Here is an 18,426-nt window from a genome sequence, read left to right as displayed (position 1 = left end):
GAGTTTGGAGTGTGACTGTTTGAGGTTGTGGACAGGTGTCTTTTATACTGATAACGAGTTCAAACAAGTGCCATTAATACAGGTAACGAGTGGAGGACAGAGGAGCCTCTTAAAGAAGAAGTTACAGGTCTGTGAGAGCCAGAAATCTTGCTTGTTTGTAGGTGACCAAATACTTATTTTACAGAGGAATTTACCAATTAATTCATTAAAAATCCTACAATGTGATTTCCTGGATTCTTTCCCCCCATTCTGTCTGTCATAGTTGAAGTGTACCGATGATGAAAATTACAGGCCTCTCTCATCTTTTTAAGTGGGAGAACTTGCACAATTGGTGGCTGACTAAATACTTTTTTGCCCCACTGTATACATAGGGTAAATTAAAATAAATCAAAGTAAATTCTAATTTTATGATTTGGAGAATGCAAACAAAACAAGAAGTTTCTCCGCAGTCTGGACAAACTTCATTTTACTAGTCGAGGTTATTTTATACCCCAGCTAATTAAATTACAATAAATCAAACGAAAGTCCTACAAGAATTATTAGAACAACACAAACATAAATTCTTCTTTTCTATTATATTTTGGTGAGAACCAGTCAGGTATTTGGATCCTTTTTGTACTTGGCATTAACTTAGCACGTTGTATTGTTTCAAAATGCTTTAACATTTGAAGGTACTTTGATACAGAGTCTGGGAGGTATCGTAGAGGGCATTTAACTACACATGAATTATTCAATTGAGAGCACAAATTATTTTTATGTTTTCTCTCAATGTCACCTCCATCAACTGTAAATGTTGTTTACATAGTTGTCTGGTCTGTAGATAAGGGTTGATACTCATTAAGCCTTCCGTCTGGGTTCATTGACAATCTGAACACAACACAGCATCACAGTTTTTCTGGAAGATCCATCCTTTAATTACACATTGAAACAGGACTGTGTCATCATCTCAAAGGCCTTTTGTGTGCACATTTTTAACAAGTAAGAATACAAAAGAACCTGTTGAACACATCAATGACTTATATTGTTAACATAGGTCTCAATTACTTTAATCTTGGCATTCAATCAAATTATGGAAATTATTTTCTTTATTTCTTCACAATATTAAGGCTACACATGCGCCTCATTCAGTGTGGGTGGTTGTTCAGTATTAAAGTACACTAACACTAAACACCCTGAAAGGATACCTTTGGAAAACGGTTTATTCAATAGCTTTCTTCTCAATAAAGGCTGTTAAAACTCCATTATCCTCACTGGCAAAGGTTGTTTCAAAAGTATAGTGGCTTACATCCTGGATGTTTCTTTTTGCTGTTCTACCAAAGCCCATATAACATGTGATTATATTGTGCTTTCACTGTCTTCATTAAAATCTATTGTGTACTGACGGAGCGCACGGTTGACAAAACCAATTGAATTTACTTCACCATCAATTAGACAGATTTTACCTTTATAAAATAAGTCAGGTTATAGACAGTATAATGCTTATCTCTACATTATTATGGACTCACAGGATCCTGGCTGCAGTATCTTAAAGCTGACAACAAGTTTAATCGATTTTCTAAACCACGGGTAGAAAAAGGCGTAGATCACAGGATTAAAAGTGGAGTTACAATAGAAGAGCCAAACCTGAGCTGATACACCTTCAATTAAGGTATCCTGTCCTACTATAGAAGGACCAAAGTATGGACAGAGACAAAATAAAAACACTACAAGGGTTATACCAAGAGTTCTAGCAGCCCTCATCTCAGATTTCTTAACAGTCACAGTATTTGATTTAACAGATGAAATTTGAGACCGCATGGCACGAGCCTGTGACACAGCCACCACAAACACTCTCACATAGAGAACAATGATAACAGTAACAGGGCTGAAAAAGGTGAGAAGCAAGTCTACGGCCCCTGAAATGTAGCTTATGATAACTACACATTGCTGATGGCAGGAATTAGAGAAATCTATTTGTGACAAGTGATCTTTCAATATTATAAGGCTGTAGATAACAGAACAGAGCCAACACAGACACAGACAGATTCTAACTCTGCTTGGTGTTATCATGGAAGAATAGTGCAAAGGGTCACAAATAGCCACATAGCGGTCCACCGATATGAGCACCATGTTCCCAACAGAGGCAGAGGTGAGGGTGAAGCTCATGAGGTATGAAAAAGCACATGTGATTGTACCCTGAAATCCACAGGACTGCAGGGCAGTGATTGTGACTGGCATCACTATGAGGCCCACCAGCAGGTCAGACACAGCCAGGGAGAGGAGGATGAGATTGGTGGGGGTGTGGAGCTGCCTGGAGGGGGAGATTATGATTAGTGCCTCACATCAGTTGTTGTGAGACAACAGATAGAGCATGGAAAATAAACTAATATTTACTTTTACAGACACAGCAACATGAAAACCACACTCTACATCACCTACATGATTGAAAGAACTCTATCAATCAGATCCACAATATCTCAACTACTTACTGCAGCAGTTTGGTGGTATGATAATGAATGAAGTGAAAATACTGAGATCTCTGGCTCAATCTTAGGTTTTTAAAACACAGAAAGCACAATCAAAATCATTGTATAGAGGGTGGACTAAGAGCTTAAATCGATCTTTTTAGCATAAAGTTGAATTACTGAGATCTCTGGCACATTAAGTAAAGCAACTTTTTTAAAACAAGCAAACATAGTTAAAGCAGGATAAAAATATGGACATTGTTTAGCATGAAACAAACAAAACCTCCATCTATAACCTTAACATATGCACAGCATTAGCTGTCATATTTCAAGAAATGTGTCTGTGCCTGAAATGCGAGATGGAGATGATGACCAACAAGTTGAGCAGCACAGTGAGCAAAGTGATACAGTAGAGCAGTGTGCTGATGAGCACGGCCTTGGGAGTACCAGACATTGACCTGCAGGAGGTGTTAAGGGGAAGGATACAGAGATCATCTGCTTCCAGTGTCTCCCCCATCACCAGAGATAGTGATTGTGGGTCTGAACAAGGAGCTGCTGAGGTCTGCTGCTGCAGCCCTCAGATTAATTTACTCATGAGATCAGATATTTATTCCATATCTTCTTCATTTCCATCATCTCTTCTGTCATCCTCCCTCCTTCTCCCCCTCTTGTTCCTCCCCAAACATCCTCCCATCACCATGTTTTTTTCCCCAGAGCTCCTAATCATCAACTCTGCCATTTCATCATTCACTCCTAAACTTTATTTCTGTCTTGCAACTGATGATCATTTTCATTATAGATTAATTGGCCAAGTAAGATCTATCAAATGTTTGGCAGTTTTTCCTGAAAATTCACTTAATTGATCATCAAAATAGCTGCACTGTTTTCTGTCAAAGGGTCACAAATAGCCACATAGCGGTCCACCGATATGAGCACCATGTTCCCAACAGAGGCAGAGATGAGGATGAAGCTCACCAGGTATGAAAAAGCACATGTGATTGTACCCACAAACCCACAGGACTGCAGGGCAATGAATGCCGCTGGCATCACAATGAGGCCCACCAGCAGGTCAGACACAGCCAGGGAGAGGAGGATGAGATTGGTGGGGGTGTGGAGCTGCCTGGAGGGGGAGATTATGATTAGTGCCTCACATCAGTTGTTGTGAGACAACAGATAGAGCATGGAAAGTGAACTAATATTTACTTTTACAGACACAGCATGACATGAAAACCACACTCTACATCGCCTACATGATTGAAAGAACTCTATCAATCAGATCCACAATATCTCAACTACTTACTGCAGCAGTTTGGTGGTATGATAATGAATGAAGTGAAAATACTGAGATCTCTGGCTCAATCTTAGGTTTTTAAAACACAGAAAGCACAATCAAAAACATTGTGATTATTGGCCAAGTAAGATCTATCAAATGTTTGGCAGTTTTTCCTGAAAATTCACTTAATTGATCATCAAAATAGCTGCACTGTTTTCTGTCTTTCTAAAAATCTATTAAAGGTCCGATATTCAGTTAATTTTCAAGTTCATACTTGTATTTGTATTCCTACGACAACAGGTTTACGTGGTTATTATTTTTCTCATAGCAGACATGGCAGCTGCAGCTGAGTTCAGCATCTGTCTTAACGCTCCGTTTTAGAGGAACAGAACAATGTGCTGCTTCGCTCTCACCTTTGACATCTTTGTGTCACTGAGAGCTGCTGTAGTGAAGAAAGAAACAATGGCGGACAGCGAGGTGGAGTCAGGAGGTTTTCAGTGGGCGAGGACAATCAGGTCTGGAGGAGGTCATAAGGTCAACAGATCACCTTATGACATCATAAGGAGAGTCAAATCTAAACGGCATGTTTTCAGACACATTTCCTGAAAGATGGAGGTGGAGAAAAAGACAGAAGATGGTCTTTTGTCAAAGTTTGGGGGGTTCTAGGCTCACTGGGGGCACATATTTATGTTGACAAGACATTAAAAGGTGCAATTTGCAAAATATGGGACCTTTAAACAACCAATTTAACAATTGTGAGTAAAAAGGGGTCATTGTGGGTACATATACATAGGGTAAAATAAAATAAATCAAAGTAAATTCTAATTTTATGGTTTGGAGAATGCAAACAAAACAAGAAGCAGACGAGCAGGAGATTCAGTAAAAGCATGTAAAATGTCAGCTTTTTAATTGCATGGGGTTGGATTTTTTTAACAGACCTCTAGAGACCAGTCAGATGTATGCTACAGATTTCCCTTTCTTAAAGGCCTTCACAGCTCTGATGTACAGCAGCCCCTGCTTGGGTAACAATAAAACTGTGTCAGAACAGGAACTGGTTTAGGTAATTAAAGGTCAGCCTACCACACGCATTTCAAGCATCCTTTAATATCATTCACAAAAGGAAAAATGTTCTTGAATATACACAAAAAAGCCCCATTACTAATTACAGACATCAAGTCAATGACAGGTTTTAGTTTCTCCGCAGTCTGGACAAACTTCATTTTACTAGTCGAGGTTATTTTATACCCCAGCTAATTAAATTACAATAAATCAAACGAAAGTCCTACAAGAATTATTAGAACAACACAAACATAAATTCTTCTTTTCTATTATTCTTAGGAGACAACCCGTCAGGTATTTGGATCCTTTTTGTACTTGGCATTAACTTAGCACGTTGTATTGTTTCAAAATGCTTTAACATTTGAAGGTACTTTGATACAGAGTCTGGGAGGTATCATAGAGGGCAAAAAACTACACATGAATTATTCAATTGAGAGCACAAATTAGTTTTATGTTTTCTCTCAATGTCACCTCCATCAACTGTAAATGTTTACATAGTTGTCTGGTCTGTAGATAAGGGTTGATACTCATTAAGCCTTCCGTCTGGGTTCATTGACAGTCTGAATACAACACAGCATCACAGTTTTTCTGGAAAATCCATCCTTTAATTACACATTGAAACAGGACTGTGTCATCATCTCAAAGGCCTTTTGTGTGCACATTTTTAACAAGTAAGAATACAAAGGAATCTATTGAACACATCAATAACTTACATTGTTAACATAGTTCTCAATTATTCAATCAAATTATGCAAAGGGTTAGGGTTGACAAAACCAAATGAATTTACTTCACCATCAATTAGACAGATTTTACCTTTATAAAATAAGTCAGGTTATAGACAGTATAATGCTTATCTCTGCATTATTATGGCCTCACAGGAACCTCGCTGCAGAATCTTAAAGCTGACAACAAGTTTAATTGATTTCCTAAACCACGGATAGAAAAAGGCATAGATCACAGGATTAAAAGTGGAGTTACAATAGAAGAGCCAAACCTGAGCTGATACACCTTCAATTAAGGTATCCTGTCCTACTATAGAAGGACCAAAGTATGGACAGAGACAAAGTAAAAACACTACAAGGGTTATACCAAGAGTTCTAGCAGCCCTCATCTCAGATTTCTTAACAGTCACAGTATTTGATTTAACAGATGAAATTTGAGACCGCATGGCACGAGCCTGTGACACAGCCACCACAAACACTCTCATATAGAGAACAATGATAACAGTAACAGGGCCGAAAAAGGTGAGAAGCAAGTCTACTGCCCCTGAAATGTAGTTTATGGTAATGAAACATTGTTGATGGCAGGAATTAGACAAATCTATTTTTAATAAGTGAACGTTCAATGTTATAAGGTTGTAGATAACAGAACAGAGCCAACACAGACACAGACAGATTCTAACTCTGCTTGGTGTTATCATGGAAGAATAGCGCAAAGGGTCACAAATAGCCACATAGCGGTCCACCGATATGAGCACCATGTTCCCAACAGAGGCAGAGGTGAGGATGAAGCTCACCAGGTATGAAAAAGCACATGTGATTGTACCCACAAACCCACAGGACTGCAGGGCAATGAATGCCACTGGCATCACAATGAGGCCCACCAGCAGGTCAGACACAGCCAGGGAGAGGAGGATGAGATTGGTGGGGGTGTGGAGCTGCCTGGAGGGGGAGATTATGATTAGTGCCTCACATCAGTTGTTGTCAGACAACAAATAGAGCATGGAAAGTGAACTAATATTTACTTTTACAGACACAGCAACATGAAAACCACACTCTACATCGCCTACATGATTAAAAAAAGCTTTATAATATCAATCAGCTACACAATATCTCAACTAATTATTGCTCAATCTTAGGTTTTTAAAACACAGAAAGCACAATCAAAAACATTGTATAGATGGTGGACTAAGAGCTTAAGTCGATCTTTTTAGCATAAAGTTGAAGTACTGAGATCTCTGGTCCATTTCGTAAAGCAACTTTTTTTGAAACAAGCAAACATAGTTAAAGTAGGTTAAAAACATGGACATTGTTTAGCATGAAACAAACAAAACCTCCATCTATAACCTTAACATGTGCACAGTATTAGCTGTCATATTTCAAGAAATGTGTCTGTGCCTGAAATGCGAGATGGAGATGACAACCAACAAGTTGAGCAGCACAGTGAGCAGAGTGATACAGTAGAGCAGTGTGCTGATGAGCACGGCCTTGGGAGTACCAGACATTGACCTGCAGGAGGTGTTAAGGGGAAGGATACAGAGATCATCTGCTTCCAGTGTCTCCCCCATCACCAGAGATAGTGATTGTGGGTCTGAACAAGGAGCTGCTGAGGTCTGCTGCTGCAGCCCTCAGATTAACTTACTCTTGAGATAATTCTCTCTTATCTTCTTCTTATCTTATCATGCCCTTTCTCTCCTCATCCTCTTCCTCCCCACATACACCGCCTCCCATCAGCTTTTTCCCTCCCCAGTTCCACCATTACATCATTCAAGCCCCCACTACATGTCTGTCCTCCTCTCTCTTGTCCCTCTACCACTATTTACTGTGCATTGATCCCCATCCCTCCTGCCGTTTTCCTTCCTCATCTGATTTGATTTCACTTAATCATGAGAACATTTTTCATAAAAGTTGACCTGCATCCAAAACATTCACAATTTCACATTAATAACAAAATACATTTAAATGGACAACACACAAACAATGCATGCATATATTACATCAGACGTGGCTGCAGTGCAATCAATCTAGTCACTCCCTTTTACATTCAGTACTTGTAGAGTTCTGCGGTCTTCAGTCAAACTAATGGGACTCCGACTCTTCTGTTTGTTCGCAAAAACTGATTTTATTTAAATAAAACATGAGGGGTCAGATGTTGTATTACCTGCAACATTCTTTCAATGTATGCAGCTTGAAGATTTGACGCAAGAGTTTGGCCCCCAATGTTTGAACAGATACGCAGCAGTCTGGCCAGTCGAACTTTAAGTTCAAACAACCACCATGCAGTCAGACCATACCGCATAACACTCTGTTATTATTATAGATTGGAGAAACAATACAGGATGTGTTTGTTTGCTCCAAATTAGCTCAGTCACCTGAGAAAATAAATGCGTTTAAGTGATATCCACGTAGTTGCCCAACTACGCAAGCATTTGTTGTTAAGGAACCTTTTGCTCAAACCATGGATCCTTTGCTTAACCACTGCAAAGTTGATATACCTCTTTGATATACTTCTTTGTTCTTGAGGGGCGATTTCAAACAATACTTCTCTTCCTGAAGTACTGCTGGACACACCAAGATCTCTCTGGAAATTTCCATCTCCTTCCCAGTTCTTTCATTGAATTTGTGGTTGCACTGATAGGTCAGTGTTTCACATACAGAGATCCTGTTCACCACTATTTACATTAAGTGTTACATTAATGACCCACCACAGCGCCGTCCTAATAGCATACAGGCCATTAACTCAGCTGACCTCCAAAGGTGCCATCATCTTGGGAATATTGGTTCTGATCAACAGGTTGACATTTACCTCTATGAGTACAACAAGTATGGTTTTTTAGCGCGGTACTTTTTTTAGTGTGGTACTTTCTTCAGAGAGAATATAAACACTCAATGGAGCTTACAGAGTGTTCTTACAATGCGACATCTTTAGATATTATCTACATTTTCTGCCCACCAGATGAGGAAAGAAAAAAAATCAATCTTGTTGATTCAGGACCTTTCTCTCATTACAAAACTTGGATGTTGGAGTAGGTGATGTGTGCAAATCCCTCCATTTACGGTGCCATAAAATCAGGGTCTGAATATTGGGCATTGGTTAAATTAAACTTTAAAGTCTTTGTAACCAACATTGCTCTGCTTGAAACTGCAGAAGATATAGTGCTGCTATATATCATGTGTCCAAATTATGGTTTAGATGTTCCAAACTTAACTTAAAGTGACAGAACTAAACTAACTAACTAAATTCAGCTATAGCAGTTCACAAGTGTCCATATCGTATGAACTGTAGAGACAGAATTCAGTTCCTCCCTCATGTTCACTATGGTCTGTTCACTTCTGTGCTCTGATCCGTGATTTTGGCCTTGTTGACCCAATTTTGGAATAAGTGGCTGTAATACTAAACATACTGTTTTGGGAATAAACCCTTCCCTATTTTGATTGTATCATATAATCTTGTGATGACTGTACAATGTGTTTATGTTAAAAGCTGTTTTTCTTCACACCTTTGATTGGAGGCATGCCCCTGTGGTATGTGACATCATTATTTAACAAGAAGGTGTGAGCAGGCTGCCGTGCAATATGGCCAATTACTTGTACTATAATGACAAGTCTCAGTCTAGGGAATACTATATTCTCTTTTGTCAGTTAAGACGGGAGGTTTGAGTGTTTGAGGGGCAGCATAGTGTTTAATCAGGGGCAGCTGAATGAATGCATGTATAGATCTGCTAAGAAACTTGTCTCATCTAATGTTTGGTCTTACCTGCTCTTTATGTAAAGCATGTTGAGATAACACTGTTATGAACTGGCGCTATATAAATAAAGATTGATTGCTTGATTGATTGATAATGTCCTGACTCCACACACTCAACCACTTTAAAAACATCTAAAAAGTGGTTTAAAACAAAATTATACATTTTAACAAGAAACAGCCATGCTTAATGGCTCTGTGAGGCTGGTGCTTGGCTTAAAGCTTACGTTTACATGTTTGTAATGAAAACTGGGTAATTGGCTATCAGCTTTTTGCTGCTCCAATCAAAGTTATTACATCAGCCTTACAAAATCCACTACCAGTTGACCTCAAAGTTCTCACACTTTTGATGGAAAACTTGTGTATTTATGTAAAGCATGTGACTTAAACACTGAGGAGACAGATGTGTGAGGCAATGACGACACTGTAACCTTTAAAACAAACATAAATGCCAAACCAATGGGATCATTTCCTGCGGCCTCCGTCGCAGCCTTATCTGCCATTTCTTTTCCTTTGATACCAATATGTGCCGATACCCATACAATTATGGTACTGTTGTTTTTTGTGTCACAATCCATCCAAAGCTTTTTATTTCCCTCCTCTCCTTTTCTTAACAAGGTTTTAAAGTGTCTTGTGTTGGGCAAAGTTGACTGTGGCCCTGTACATTCACCCAGTGGTTTAGTCACTACTGTATTCTTCTAATTTCTAGGGGTATTTCTTTCAGTTCCACCTGCAATACCAAGGTGGGAGTTGTCTTAAATGCACCTGTGCGTAACCTCAAAGTCTGATAGTGAAGATAATCAGTTTTTAGAAAGATGTGCTTGCTGCTGATCCATACAGCACACAACTATTAGCTAATATCAATTTATATCTGGACTGGTGCTGCTCTTCAGCAAGGGTTTATTGGCACCTAACTGAAGAATTAGCGCCACCTATTGTTTATTTTGCTATAGTACCAGATGGAAACACACATACGTTCACATTTTCTTTTGTTGATTTTCTGACTGAAGTAGGTTAAAATGTGCACCACATTTAAATGGAAACCTGACTAATGTCTGTAACAAACACCAAGGCAGTGCTTTAGCCTTGAATAGATACTGAAAATGTTTTGGTCTGGGCCAAAGTGGTGGACCGACAGACAGATTTACCATTCCTGGAGGCAGTGAGTGAACTGTAGAGACAGAATGCAGTTCCTCCCTCATGTTCACTATGGTCTGTTCACTTCTGTGCTCTGATCCGTGATTTTGGCCTTGTTGACCCAATTTTGGAATAAGTGGCTGTAATACTAAACATACTGTTTTGGGAATAAACCCTTCCCTATTTTGATTGTATCATATAATCTTGTGATGACTGTACAACGTGTTTATGTTAAAAGCTGTTTTTCTTCACACCTTTGATTGGAGGCATGCCCCTGTGGTATGTGACATCATTATTTAACAAGAAGGTGTGAGCAGGCTGCCGTGCAATATGGCCAATTACTTGTACTATAATGACAAGTTGTTTCTCAGTCTAGGGAATACTATATTCTCTTTTGTCAGTTTAGACAGGAGGTTTGAGTGTTTGGGGGGCAGCATAGTGTTTAATCAGGGGCAGCTGAATTAATGCACGTATAGATCTGCCACCAAGTCAGAAACTTGACTTATTTAATGTCCTGACTCCACACGAAACCACTTTAAAAACATCTAAAAAGTAGTTTAAAACAAAAATTATACATTTTAACAAGACACTGCTATGCTAATGGCTCTGCGAGGCTGGTGCTTGGCTTAAAGCTTACGTTTACATGTTTATAGAGATGTTCATCAGCTTTTTCCAGGGAATTAATAATGATACTGTATATGTAAATCATGTGACTTGAGGAGACAGATGTGTGAGGCAATGACGACACTGTAACCTTCCACAAATTAAAACATGAAACAAACATAAATGCCATATTTGCATCATGTTTTCTTCATTTTCTTTCACCATTTGAGGCTTGTGATTGGCGCTTCTTCTTTTTTTTTACATTTTATTTCCAGTTGGCAAACAACAAATTGGAGCATCACTGCTACCAAATAATTTCCTTTGGGATTAATAAAGTTGATCTTATCTTATCAAAAACAAAAAAACTCCTCTATTCAGTCAAATTAGGTAGTGTAAGACACTTAATTTAATTCGATTCAATAACACTCAGTTCTTCTGTAGCATCTATATAGATAGATAGATAGATATATAGATTACGGTGGCCGGGAGGTGCAAAACAATTTTACAATACGAGAAACACTTTTACAAAGCTGGAGACAAATTTACATTTTAGAAAACATTTTTACAAATCAGAAAACAAAATTACATTGCCATAACACATTTACAAGTCCTGAGACAAATTTACATTTGAGAAAACAAATTTACAAGACGTGTAACACTTTTACAAACGCAGAGACAAAATTTACAAGTAACTTTTTCAACCGGAAAGGGAATGTACCGCGTTAATCGGCTCATATGTTCGCCACAAAACGGGCAAAAGACCGCTTGACTGCCGTCCATCGTGGGTCGCCATGAACTCCTTATCACTTCCGGTTCTACTCGACAGTTGGTACATTCCCTTTCCGGTTGAAAAAGTTACTTGCGGCCGAAACAAATTTACAAGTAACTTTTTCAACCGGAAAGGGAATGTACCCACGATGGACGGCTGTGTTATGGCAATGTAATTTTGTTTTCTGATTTGTAAAAATGTTTTCTAAAATGTAAATTTGTCTCCAGCTTTGTAAAAGTGTTTCTTGTATTGTAAAATTGTTTTGCACCTCCCGGCCAACGTAATAGATAGATAGATAGATAGATAGATAGATAGATAGATAGATAGATAGATAGATAGATAGATAGATAGATAGATGTGTATATTCATCAAGTCAATACCTGCACACACCCGGTAAGGAAATAGTGCCGTCATCCGTTAAGAAAGTAATAGTCACTAAATAACAACAGCGCCCCCTGCGGTCCGGCGGTGCAACAGACAGCAGCAGCTTAAAGCTGAATGAACCGATAAACAATGTTCAGTCCGGCCCTTTACAGGCAGAGACATCAATTTGTCATCGATTTTGTCACGAGGAACAAACCCCAGAAGGTAACCAAGTCACCGTTTTGACGAGAAACCGGTTTATAGATTTAGCTTCAAAGCTAACTGCTAACGTTCGTTCAAGCTAACGTGAGTGACCGTTGTAGCTAACCAATTAGCATCACAGCTAATTAGCGCCCTTTCTGGAGCAAGTAATGGGCATTAATCACTCTGCGATAACTTCAACATTTAACTCTATTGTTTTACTTTCTCCAGCTCATATGTTTTGTCCGTCTGTGCAGGTGGTGGACTTGGGGTGCGGTGAATGCAGCCTTCTCAAAAAACTGAAGTTTCACCGTGAAATTGAACTTCTGGTCGGAGTGGACATCAATGGCGCGAAAGTTAAAAAACAGATGTATGTATCAGCGTGGTTATAAAATCTAAAGTTTGTCTGAACACTTGATCATTCAGGGCTGGGTGCACGGCTGAAATGAGAGTTTGCTTCCTCTTAAATCAATATATCACAATATGGCAGATAAATCAGCAACTAATTAGTGGTTTCAGTCGGTTAATTAAGAACTTGCTGGATGTAGCTTCATAAATGTGAATAATTTCTGCATTTGAGTGTTTTTAAATGATCATTTCACTCAAGATATTTAGAAAGATCTCAGGCTTTGGACTGTCCAAAAATGTCATGGGTATTTTTCACTGTCCTCTCTGCATTTCAAAGTCAAAACGATTAATGGCTGAATGTGAAAATCAGAATTAAATAGTAATGAAAGTCAGTTGCAGCCCTACATGCATAGTCAACTTGATGGTCAATGAACTTTTCCACCTTGTCCACACTGCACATCAGGCAATGTAAGCAAACATTATTTATAAAATGTGCCATTGAAGTTTTATTCATCTTTAATTCGAACATAATACGATTATATCAGCCAGCTCTTTTATCAGGTGGTTTACTGAGAGCCTAGATTAGTCTGGACTAGTGTACCACATGTGAGATATTTAATCACAAACTGGACCTGAAGAGTCCGTTTCTTAACCAATTTAGGTCTTGGATTCAAATTTAAGAGTAGTTTCTCCTGCAGGGCCTCCACTTTTTTAAACTATGTAAAACAATTGTTGCCATTAAAAATAATGGTCATGAATTGTCAAGCTTAGCGTGTTATTATTTCCATGTGTTTGTAAAGAGGGGAAAAAAGCCATTATCCTTCAATAACCTCTTTTTCACCTTGTGGGGAAGACAGTAAGAGGTTACAAAGGTCGGGCGATGATCAGCAGATCGTCTCATGTTTGACTCACCTTGTGTTTTTTGTTGTTGTGATAACTAATTCTGTGAGGGTTGATAATGCGGTCACTCTGCTTGCATGTTCTTTCAGGCATGGATTAGCTCCTATATCAACTGACTACCTGCAGCCAAGTTATGATCAGCTGCGTATTGAGCTGTACCGGGGCTCCGTCACACAAAAAGACGTCCGCCTCCGAGGATTTGATCTGGTGACCAGTATAGAGCTGTAAGGGACTTTTTTGGAATTTGAGTTTCATTAGGCATCATTCACTAATTTGTGCTTAAAAAGGTGATTTTGTGCACATGCAAAATTACCCCTGGGTGTATGTGACACATGCTTACTGGCCATTTTTTATTCTTAATGCTCTGCAAATGTTAGTGAATCAGAACCATTCAGCTTGCCAGCAATCTGCATACTACCACATCCTAATTTCTCGATATAGGGAAATACATTTGCAGTGAGGTGTATCATGGAAAGCGGTGAAGTTATTGTGAGAGAAAATCATGGCTCCTAAAGCGAAAAAAGCGAAAGCAGTTTATGACTAAAGAAGCCGAGACATTTGTGACACACTTGGACACACTTGGTTACACTGGTTTAAAAGAAAATGTGTGGCTTAGGCTGCAATAACAGAGGTGGTGGATGTTTTGTCCCTTAAGATGGATAGATAAGGACTGTGGTTTAGAGAAAAAACAAATGGTTTGACAGAGAAAAACAGACGGAAACATGTGGTCTGCAGTGTAGTTACAGCTTTCGATGAGGATGAAAGGGCCTTAGTTTCATGGTTATTTGATACATTTGGCCAATGAATTAGCATTTAGGTTTTGAATATTGTCTATTTAATGCCTTTCTTTTTTTAATGAAGGCGGTTTTAATGCGACACACATTGAGTAAAAAGGTGTATTTACATTTTCCAAGTCTGCAAACAAATGTAGAACTGCCTCTGACTATCTGCACACACAAATTATGAAGATCCGGCAGAGTACAAACACATTCAGGTAAGGAGTCATTGAAGCATCCTGGATTTGAAGCACAGGTTAGTGAGTATGCATTGTTTGTGAATTAGGCTCAGTTTCATCATCATATCATTTTTCATATTTTGTCAATTCCTTATTGCTTCTCCTCCCTCTCCCTATGTTTACCTGGTCTTTCTTTTTATTTTTATCTGTGTGTTTCCATCTTTCTGTTTCTCTGAGCCCCTTTGTGCCATTCTTTTTCTCCTTGTTTGCTCCCTGCAGCATAGAGCACCTCACTCTTGCTGATGTGGAGCTCTTCTCCGAGGTGGTGTTTGGCTTCATGACCCCAGTGGCAGTTATCGTCAGCACCCCAAACTCTGAGTTCAACCCCCTCCTCCCTGGACTGACAGGTTTCAGGCACACCGACCACAAGTTTGAGTGGAGCAGAGCAGAGTTCAAGTCCTGGTATGGATTCATTCATCTCAGGATCCATTTCCAGGCTTTTTAGTTGTTTTAGAGTGTTAATAAAAATGGCAGAGACAGAGAATGCTAATGGGTAAATTCACCTTAAACCACACCAACATTGTTTAATATCCCTAAATGAATAGTCAAGACTTAACATTAGATCCGTCCTCAGGGCTCTGAAGGTGTGTTTGGACTACGGTTATGAGGTGGAGTTCACTGGTGTTGGGGAGGCACCGCCAGGCCAGCAGGAGAGAATCGGCTTCTGCTCCCAGATTGGTGTGTTTCGCCGGCTGGGGGTCAGAAGTGGCTGCAGCATGTTTGATGATGATGCAGAGGATGTGTTTTCATACACACTGGTAAGTTGTTTTCTGTATACATGAGTAGTTTCTAGCACTGGGACGACACACTTTTCTCCTGATTTGATACTATCACAATACTTTTTATTACTTATTTTTTTAACACTGAATCATAGGAAAAAGTTGAATCATACACTTCAAAAGACTATTTCATGAGACATATTTTTTAAAAGAGTACACATCACGTTAGTCAGTCTCTAATTTCAGCAGCATCAATGCTATACTGCATATAAAAGTGCTGAATAAAATGTACAATGCATAAAAAAATGTATAAATAAATTCTGAGGCACACAACTCTACTGTCCCCTTAGAAATAGAAACCATTAAAAGATTTTTTAAAGAAAATGAAACAGGGTAATAAGTGATTTACAGTAACTGATCAACCATATTGGATTCTAGAGATATAATCTCTGTGTGCCATGGGGCTGTAAAATTCTCCCTCAGGGGTCACACAATCTGCAAAAGATTCTACGATAGTATAAAGTTGTGATCTATGTATTTTTATTTGTTTCCATGTCAGCTGTACAGCGTCAACTACCCCAGCCTGCAGGACAACAACATCTTGCGGAGGGTCTTGGTGAGTGAGGTGTTGTACTGGGCAGAAAAGATGAGGAGAGGATGCACGGAGGAGAGGACGAGCAAAAGGAATGACGCTTACAGAGAGACCGAGGGTGGAGGGGAGGAATCTATCGGAGCGTCACAGCAACACGTGGAGATGGAAGAGAAACAGACAGGTGAACATCCCAACACTGAGATTCCTAAAAAGTTGTGTATATGTTTGTCTTGGATTTCTTTCAGTTCCTTTTAATGTGTTTCCTCAAAATGAAAGGCTTAAGGATATAATTGTGTTTCTGTATAAAAGAGGTGGATGTAGCTTGTGGGTCTGAAAAGTGAAGCCAATGCTTAAGTGCCTGCTTGCGTTCTCTCTGACGGCCAGCAGAGGGCGACTCTGCAGGTTGCAAAAAGGAGTCCAGTTGTCTGTGAGACAGTGACTCTACTTCCCACTTGAGTTATACCTCAGCAAACATTTCTCTAATGAATTTATGGCCCCAGTTGCTAGTTTCAAGTCTTCTCCAGAACAGAATGACATTCATTTAATAAATTATGTTCCCATTTACAGTAAAATAGACAGTAAAGCACACTGGTTTGAGCTTCATGAATTAAATTGACCTCCAAAATACCATAATGACCATAAAACCAAGATGGCGATGCCCATAATGTCTCCATAAACTGGAGGCCTCAAAATGACAGTCCAGTGGTTGACATCAAGGTGGCTACGTCCACTTCCTTCATGCAGTCTATGAGTGAAACACAAAATGGCAACGGTATGTTTTTGTTTTCTAAAAACAGCGGCGATGGGAAGTCCAGTGGAGCAGCATGGCAGAGGTGTGTCAGAGGACCAGGAAGGAGAGGAGTATTGGACAAGTAGCCAAAGCCAACAAGAGTCTTACAAATTGCACAGGTGTGTTTCCTAGTGGAAGATGAGGGCGAGCAGTGTGGCCACGGAGAGTCTGAAGGCAGTTTGTGGCATGCAGATCACAAACACAGGCCCTGTAGTGTCTGTGCTGTGAAGACGCTGCCTGTCCTATACAGCTGTCTCATTACATTTCATACTTAACCAAGTTATCGACTGTTAAAAAGTCTCAGAGTAGCACAGTAAACCAAAAACATAACTTGGTAAGTAATGACTCAAACAAACTCACACCTGTATAAAAGCAAATGCATAAAATTATCTCAGGATAAATGGGAATATGAGTAACATGGTAAAGCACCTCATTAAACATGGAGAAAAGGTGTCACATTACGTGCTGTATTTCTACCTGTATCACTTTTTTTTTTTTTTTAAACGACACCCAGCTCTAGTTATAGTAGTAGTTAAACTAGCTGTTTTCTTACAAACACTATATTCTTACACTTTAATATCTATGTACATTTCTATTTCTGTGTAGCAAATGTCATAATTGGTCTTTTAATTTGAAAAATATTAATAAAAAATTGTCATCACAGGCATCATAAGTTAAAACCACTGTTTGTGTGTGCTGGCAGGTGTGAGTCTGTACCTCTGGCTGTGCTGTGGTCCTGCTGCCCCAAAATCGGTGCCCTTAGTGGAAGTCTTAGTAACCTCAGACATCTCCTGATGGAGGACGGCAGAGTTAAACTGAGCCAGGACGGCTCTGCTGTGCTTGTAAATTATCAGGAACAAGGTACTGTTAACATTTGATTTATTTATTTATTTTTTTACATATATTGTATGTGTACCAACATAATAATGGGATGGATAAGAAGATATTATGGATATAAATATATAAGTTACTTCTCTAGTGGTATTTATTTCATCTTGACTTCTCAAAGCAGGCTTCAGTGTGGTAAATGAATAGAGCCACACACTGTTTAGAAGATGTCCCTTTTCATAATATAAGGTTTACTGAGGGGAAAAAGAAACAATGACAGCATTAACATTGTCTTGTATGGAAATGCAGTACCAAGGGTTGGCCAGCTGATGTCACCAGAGCTTCATAAAAATGAACCATTGCCAGCACAGTGGCTTCATAGTGGTGAAATGGTTCATACAGCTAACTCCCCACAACTTGGCTCACTGCACTTATGAAACAGTTCATCATTATTATCCACTGAACTGAGAGGTTTCTGTAGTTTGTGACACTGGTCCTTCACTTGTGTTTTTAGACCTTGAGGAAGCCGACGAAGAAGAGGATCATAATGATATGGAGGACAGCGGCTATGCAGAGGCCAGCCAGTGCTCCCACAGTGCTGAACAAGGGGAAGAATGGTTGATCTGAAAGGTACAGCTTTGTTGTCGGGACAAGTTGTGTGACTCGTTCAAAGTAGCTTGATAAGTAATGAGCTAGCAAAGGTTTTCCCCCGGTCACTGCCGGACAGTACGAGTTGTTCCACGTTGCATTGTGGAAGCTTTGGATTTTGGATTTGTTAGATGGATTGTTTGGACGGCAATTTTGTGTTTAAGTGCCTTAAGGCAGGTAGATGAAAAAAATATTCACTGACCTCTAGAATATTATTACTATATTGACTGAAGGTGACAAACAGTCCAAATGTTAATAGAACAATAAAACTAA

At 39.3% G+C, this 18,426-nt stretch overlaps 3 protein-coding genes across 3 annotated transcripts; 1 reads left to right on the top strand and 2 right to left on the bottom strand.

The window, feature by feature from the left end:
- Positions 1-1,485: 1,485 nt before the first annotated feature.
- LOC139202699 (trace amine-associated receptor 13c-like) lies at positions 1,486-2,961 on the bottom strand. Its single transcript, XM_070832255.1, has 2 exons — positions 2,792-2,961; positions 1,486-2,290 (listed from the first exon to the last, which is right to left on the bottom strand). The coding sequence occupies exons 1-2, from the start codon at positions 2,959-2,961 to the stop codon at positions 1,486-1,488; spliced, it is 975 nt and encodes a 324-aa protein (XP_070688356.1).
- A 2,665-nt stretch (positions 2,962-5,626) lies between these two features.
- Positions 5,627-7,063, bottom strand: LOC139202695 (trace amine-associated receptor 1-like). The gene is made up of 2 exons (XM_070832248.1): positions 6,894-7,063; positions 5,627-6,437 (listed from the first exon to the last, which is right to left on the bottom strand). Exons 1-2 carry the CDS (start codon positions 7,061-7,063, stop codon positions 5,627-5,629), a joined length of 981 nt encoding a protein of 326 aa, XP_070688349.1.
- A 5,189-nt stretch (positions 7,064-12,252) lies between these two features.
- Positions 12,253-18,132, top strand: henmt1 (HEN methyltransferase 1). The gene is made up of 11 exons (XM_070832247.1): positions 12,253-12,337; positions 12,571-12,683; positions 13,651-13,785; positions 14,796-14,978; positions 15,151-15,334; positions 15,855-16,068; positions 16,209-16,215; positions 16,324-16,343; positions 16,703-16,796; positions 17,381-17,538; positions 18,020-18,132. The coding sequence occupies exons 1-11, from the start codon at positions 12,263-12,265 to the stop codon at positions 18,130-18,132; spliced, it is 1,296 nt and encodes a 431-aa protein (XP_070688348.1). The 5' UTR covers positions 12,253-12,262.
- The last annotated feature ends 294 nt before the right edge of the window (positions 18,133-18,426 follow it).

The sequence above is a fragment of the Pempheris klunzingeri genome, chromosome 6 (genome assembly GCF_042242105.1).
Source record: "Pempheris klunzingeri isolate RE-2024b chromosome 6, fPemKlu1.hap1, whole genome shotgun sequence".
Classification (NCBI taxonomy): Eukaryota; Metazoa; Chordata; class Actinopteri; order Acropomatiformes; family Pempheridae; genus Pempheris; species Pempheris klunzingeri.
The sequence above is the reverse complement of the archived record's forward strand: the minus strand, read 5'-3'. Positions and strand labels throughout refer to the sequence as shown.

Bases quoted from the DNA above. Each gene is read 5' to 3' on its own strand.
- LOC139202699 (XM_070832255.1), bottom strand. From the start codon at position 2,961: ATGGGGGAGACACTGGAAGCAGATGATCTCTGTATCCTTCCCCTTAAC. The intron at 2,291-2,791 runs GCACAGACACAT...CTCCCCCTCCAG, and splicing joins ATCTCCATCTCGCATTTCAG to GCAGCTCCACACCCCCACCA.
- henmt1 (XM_070832247.1), top strand. From the start codon at position 12,263: ATGTTCAGTCCGGCCCTTTACAGGCAGAGACATCAATTTGTCATCGAT. The intron at 12,338-12,570 runs GTAACCAAGTCA...CCGTCTGTGCAG, and splicing joins CGAGGAACAAACCCCAGAAG to GTGGTGGACTTGGGGTGCGG. The intron at 14,979-15,150 runs GTATGGATTCAT...ATCCGTCCTCAG, and splicing joins AGAGCAGAGTTCAAGTCCTG to GGCTCTGAAGGTGTGTTTGG.
- LOC139202695 (XM_070832248.1), bottom strand. From the start codon at position 7,063: ATGGGGGAGACACTGGAAGCAGATGATCTCTGTATCCTTCCCCTTAAC. The intron at 6,438-6,893 runs GCACAGACACAT...CTCCCCCTCCAG, and splicing joins ATCTCCATCTCGCATTTCAG to GCAGCTCCACACCCCCACCA.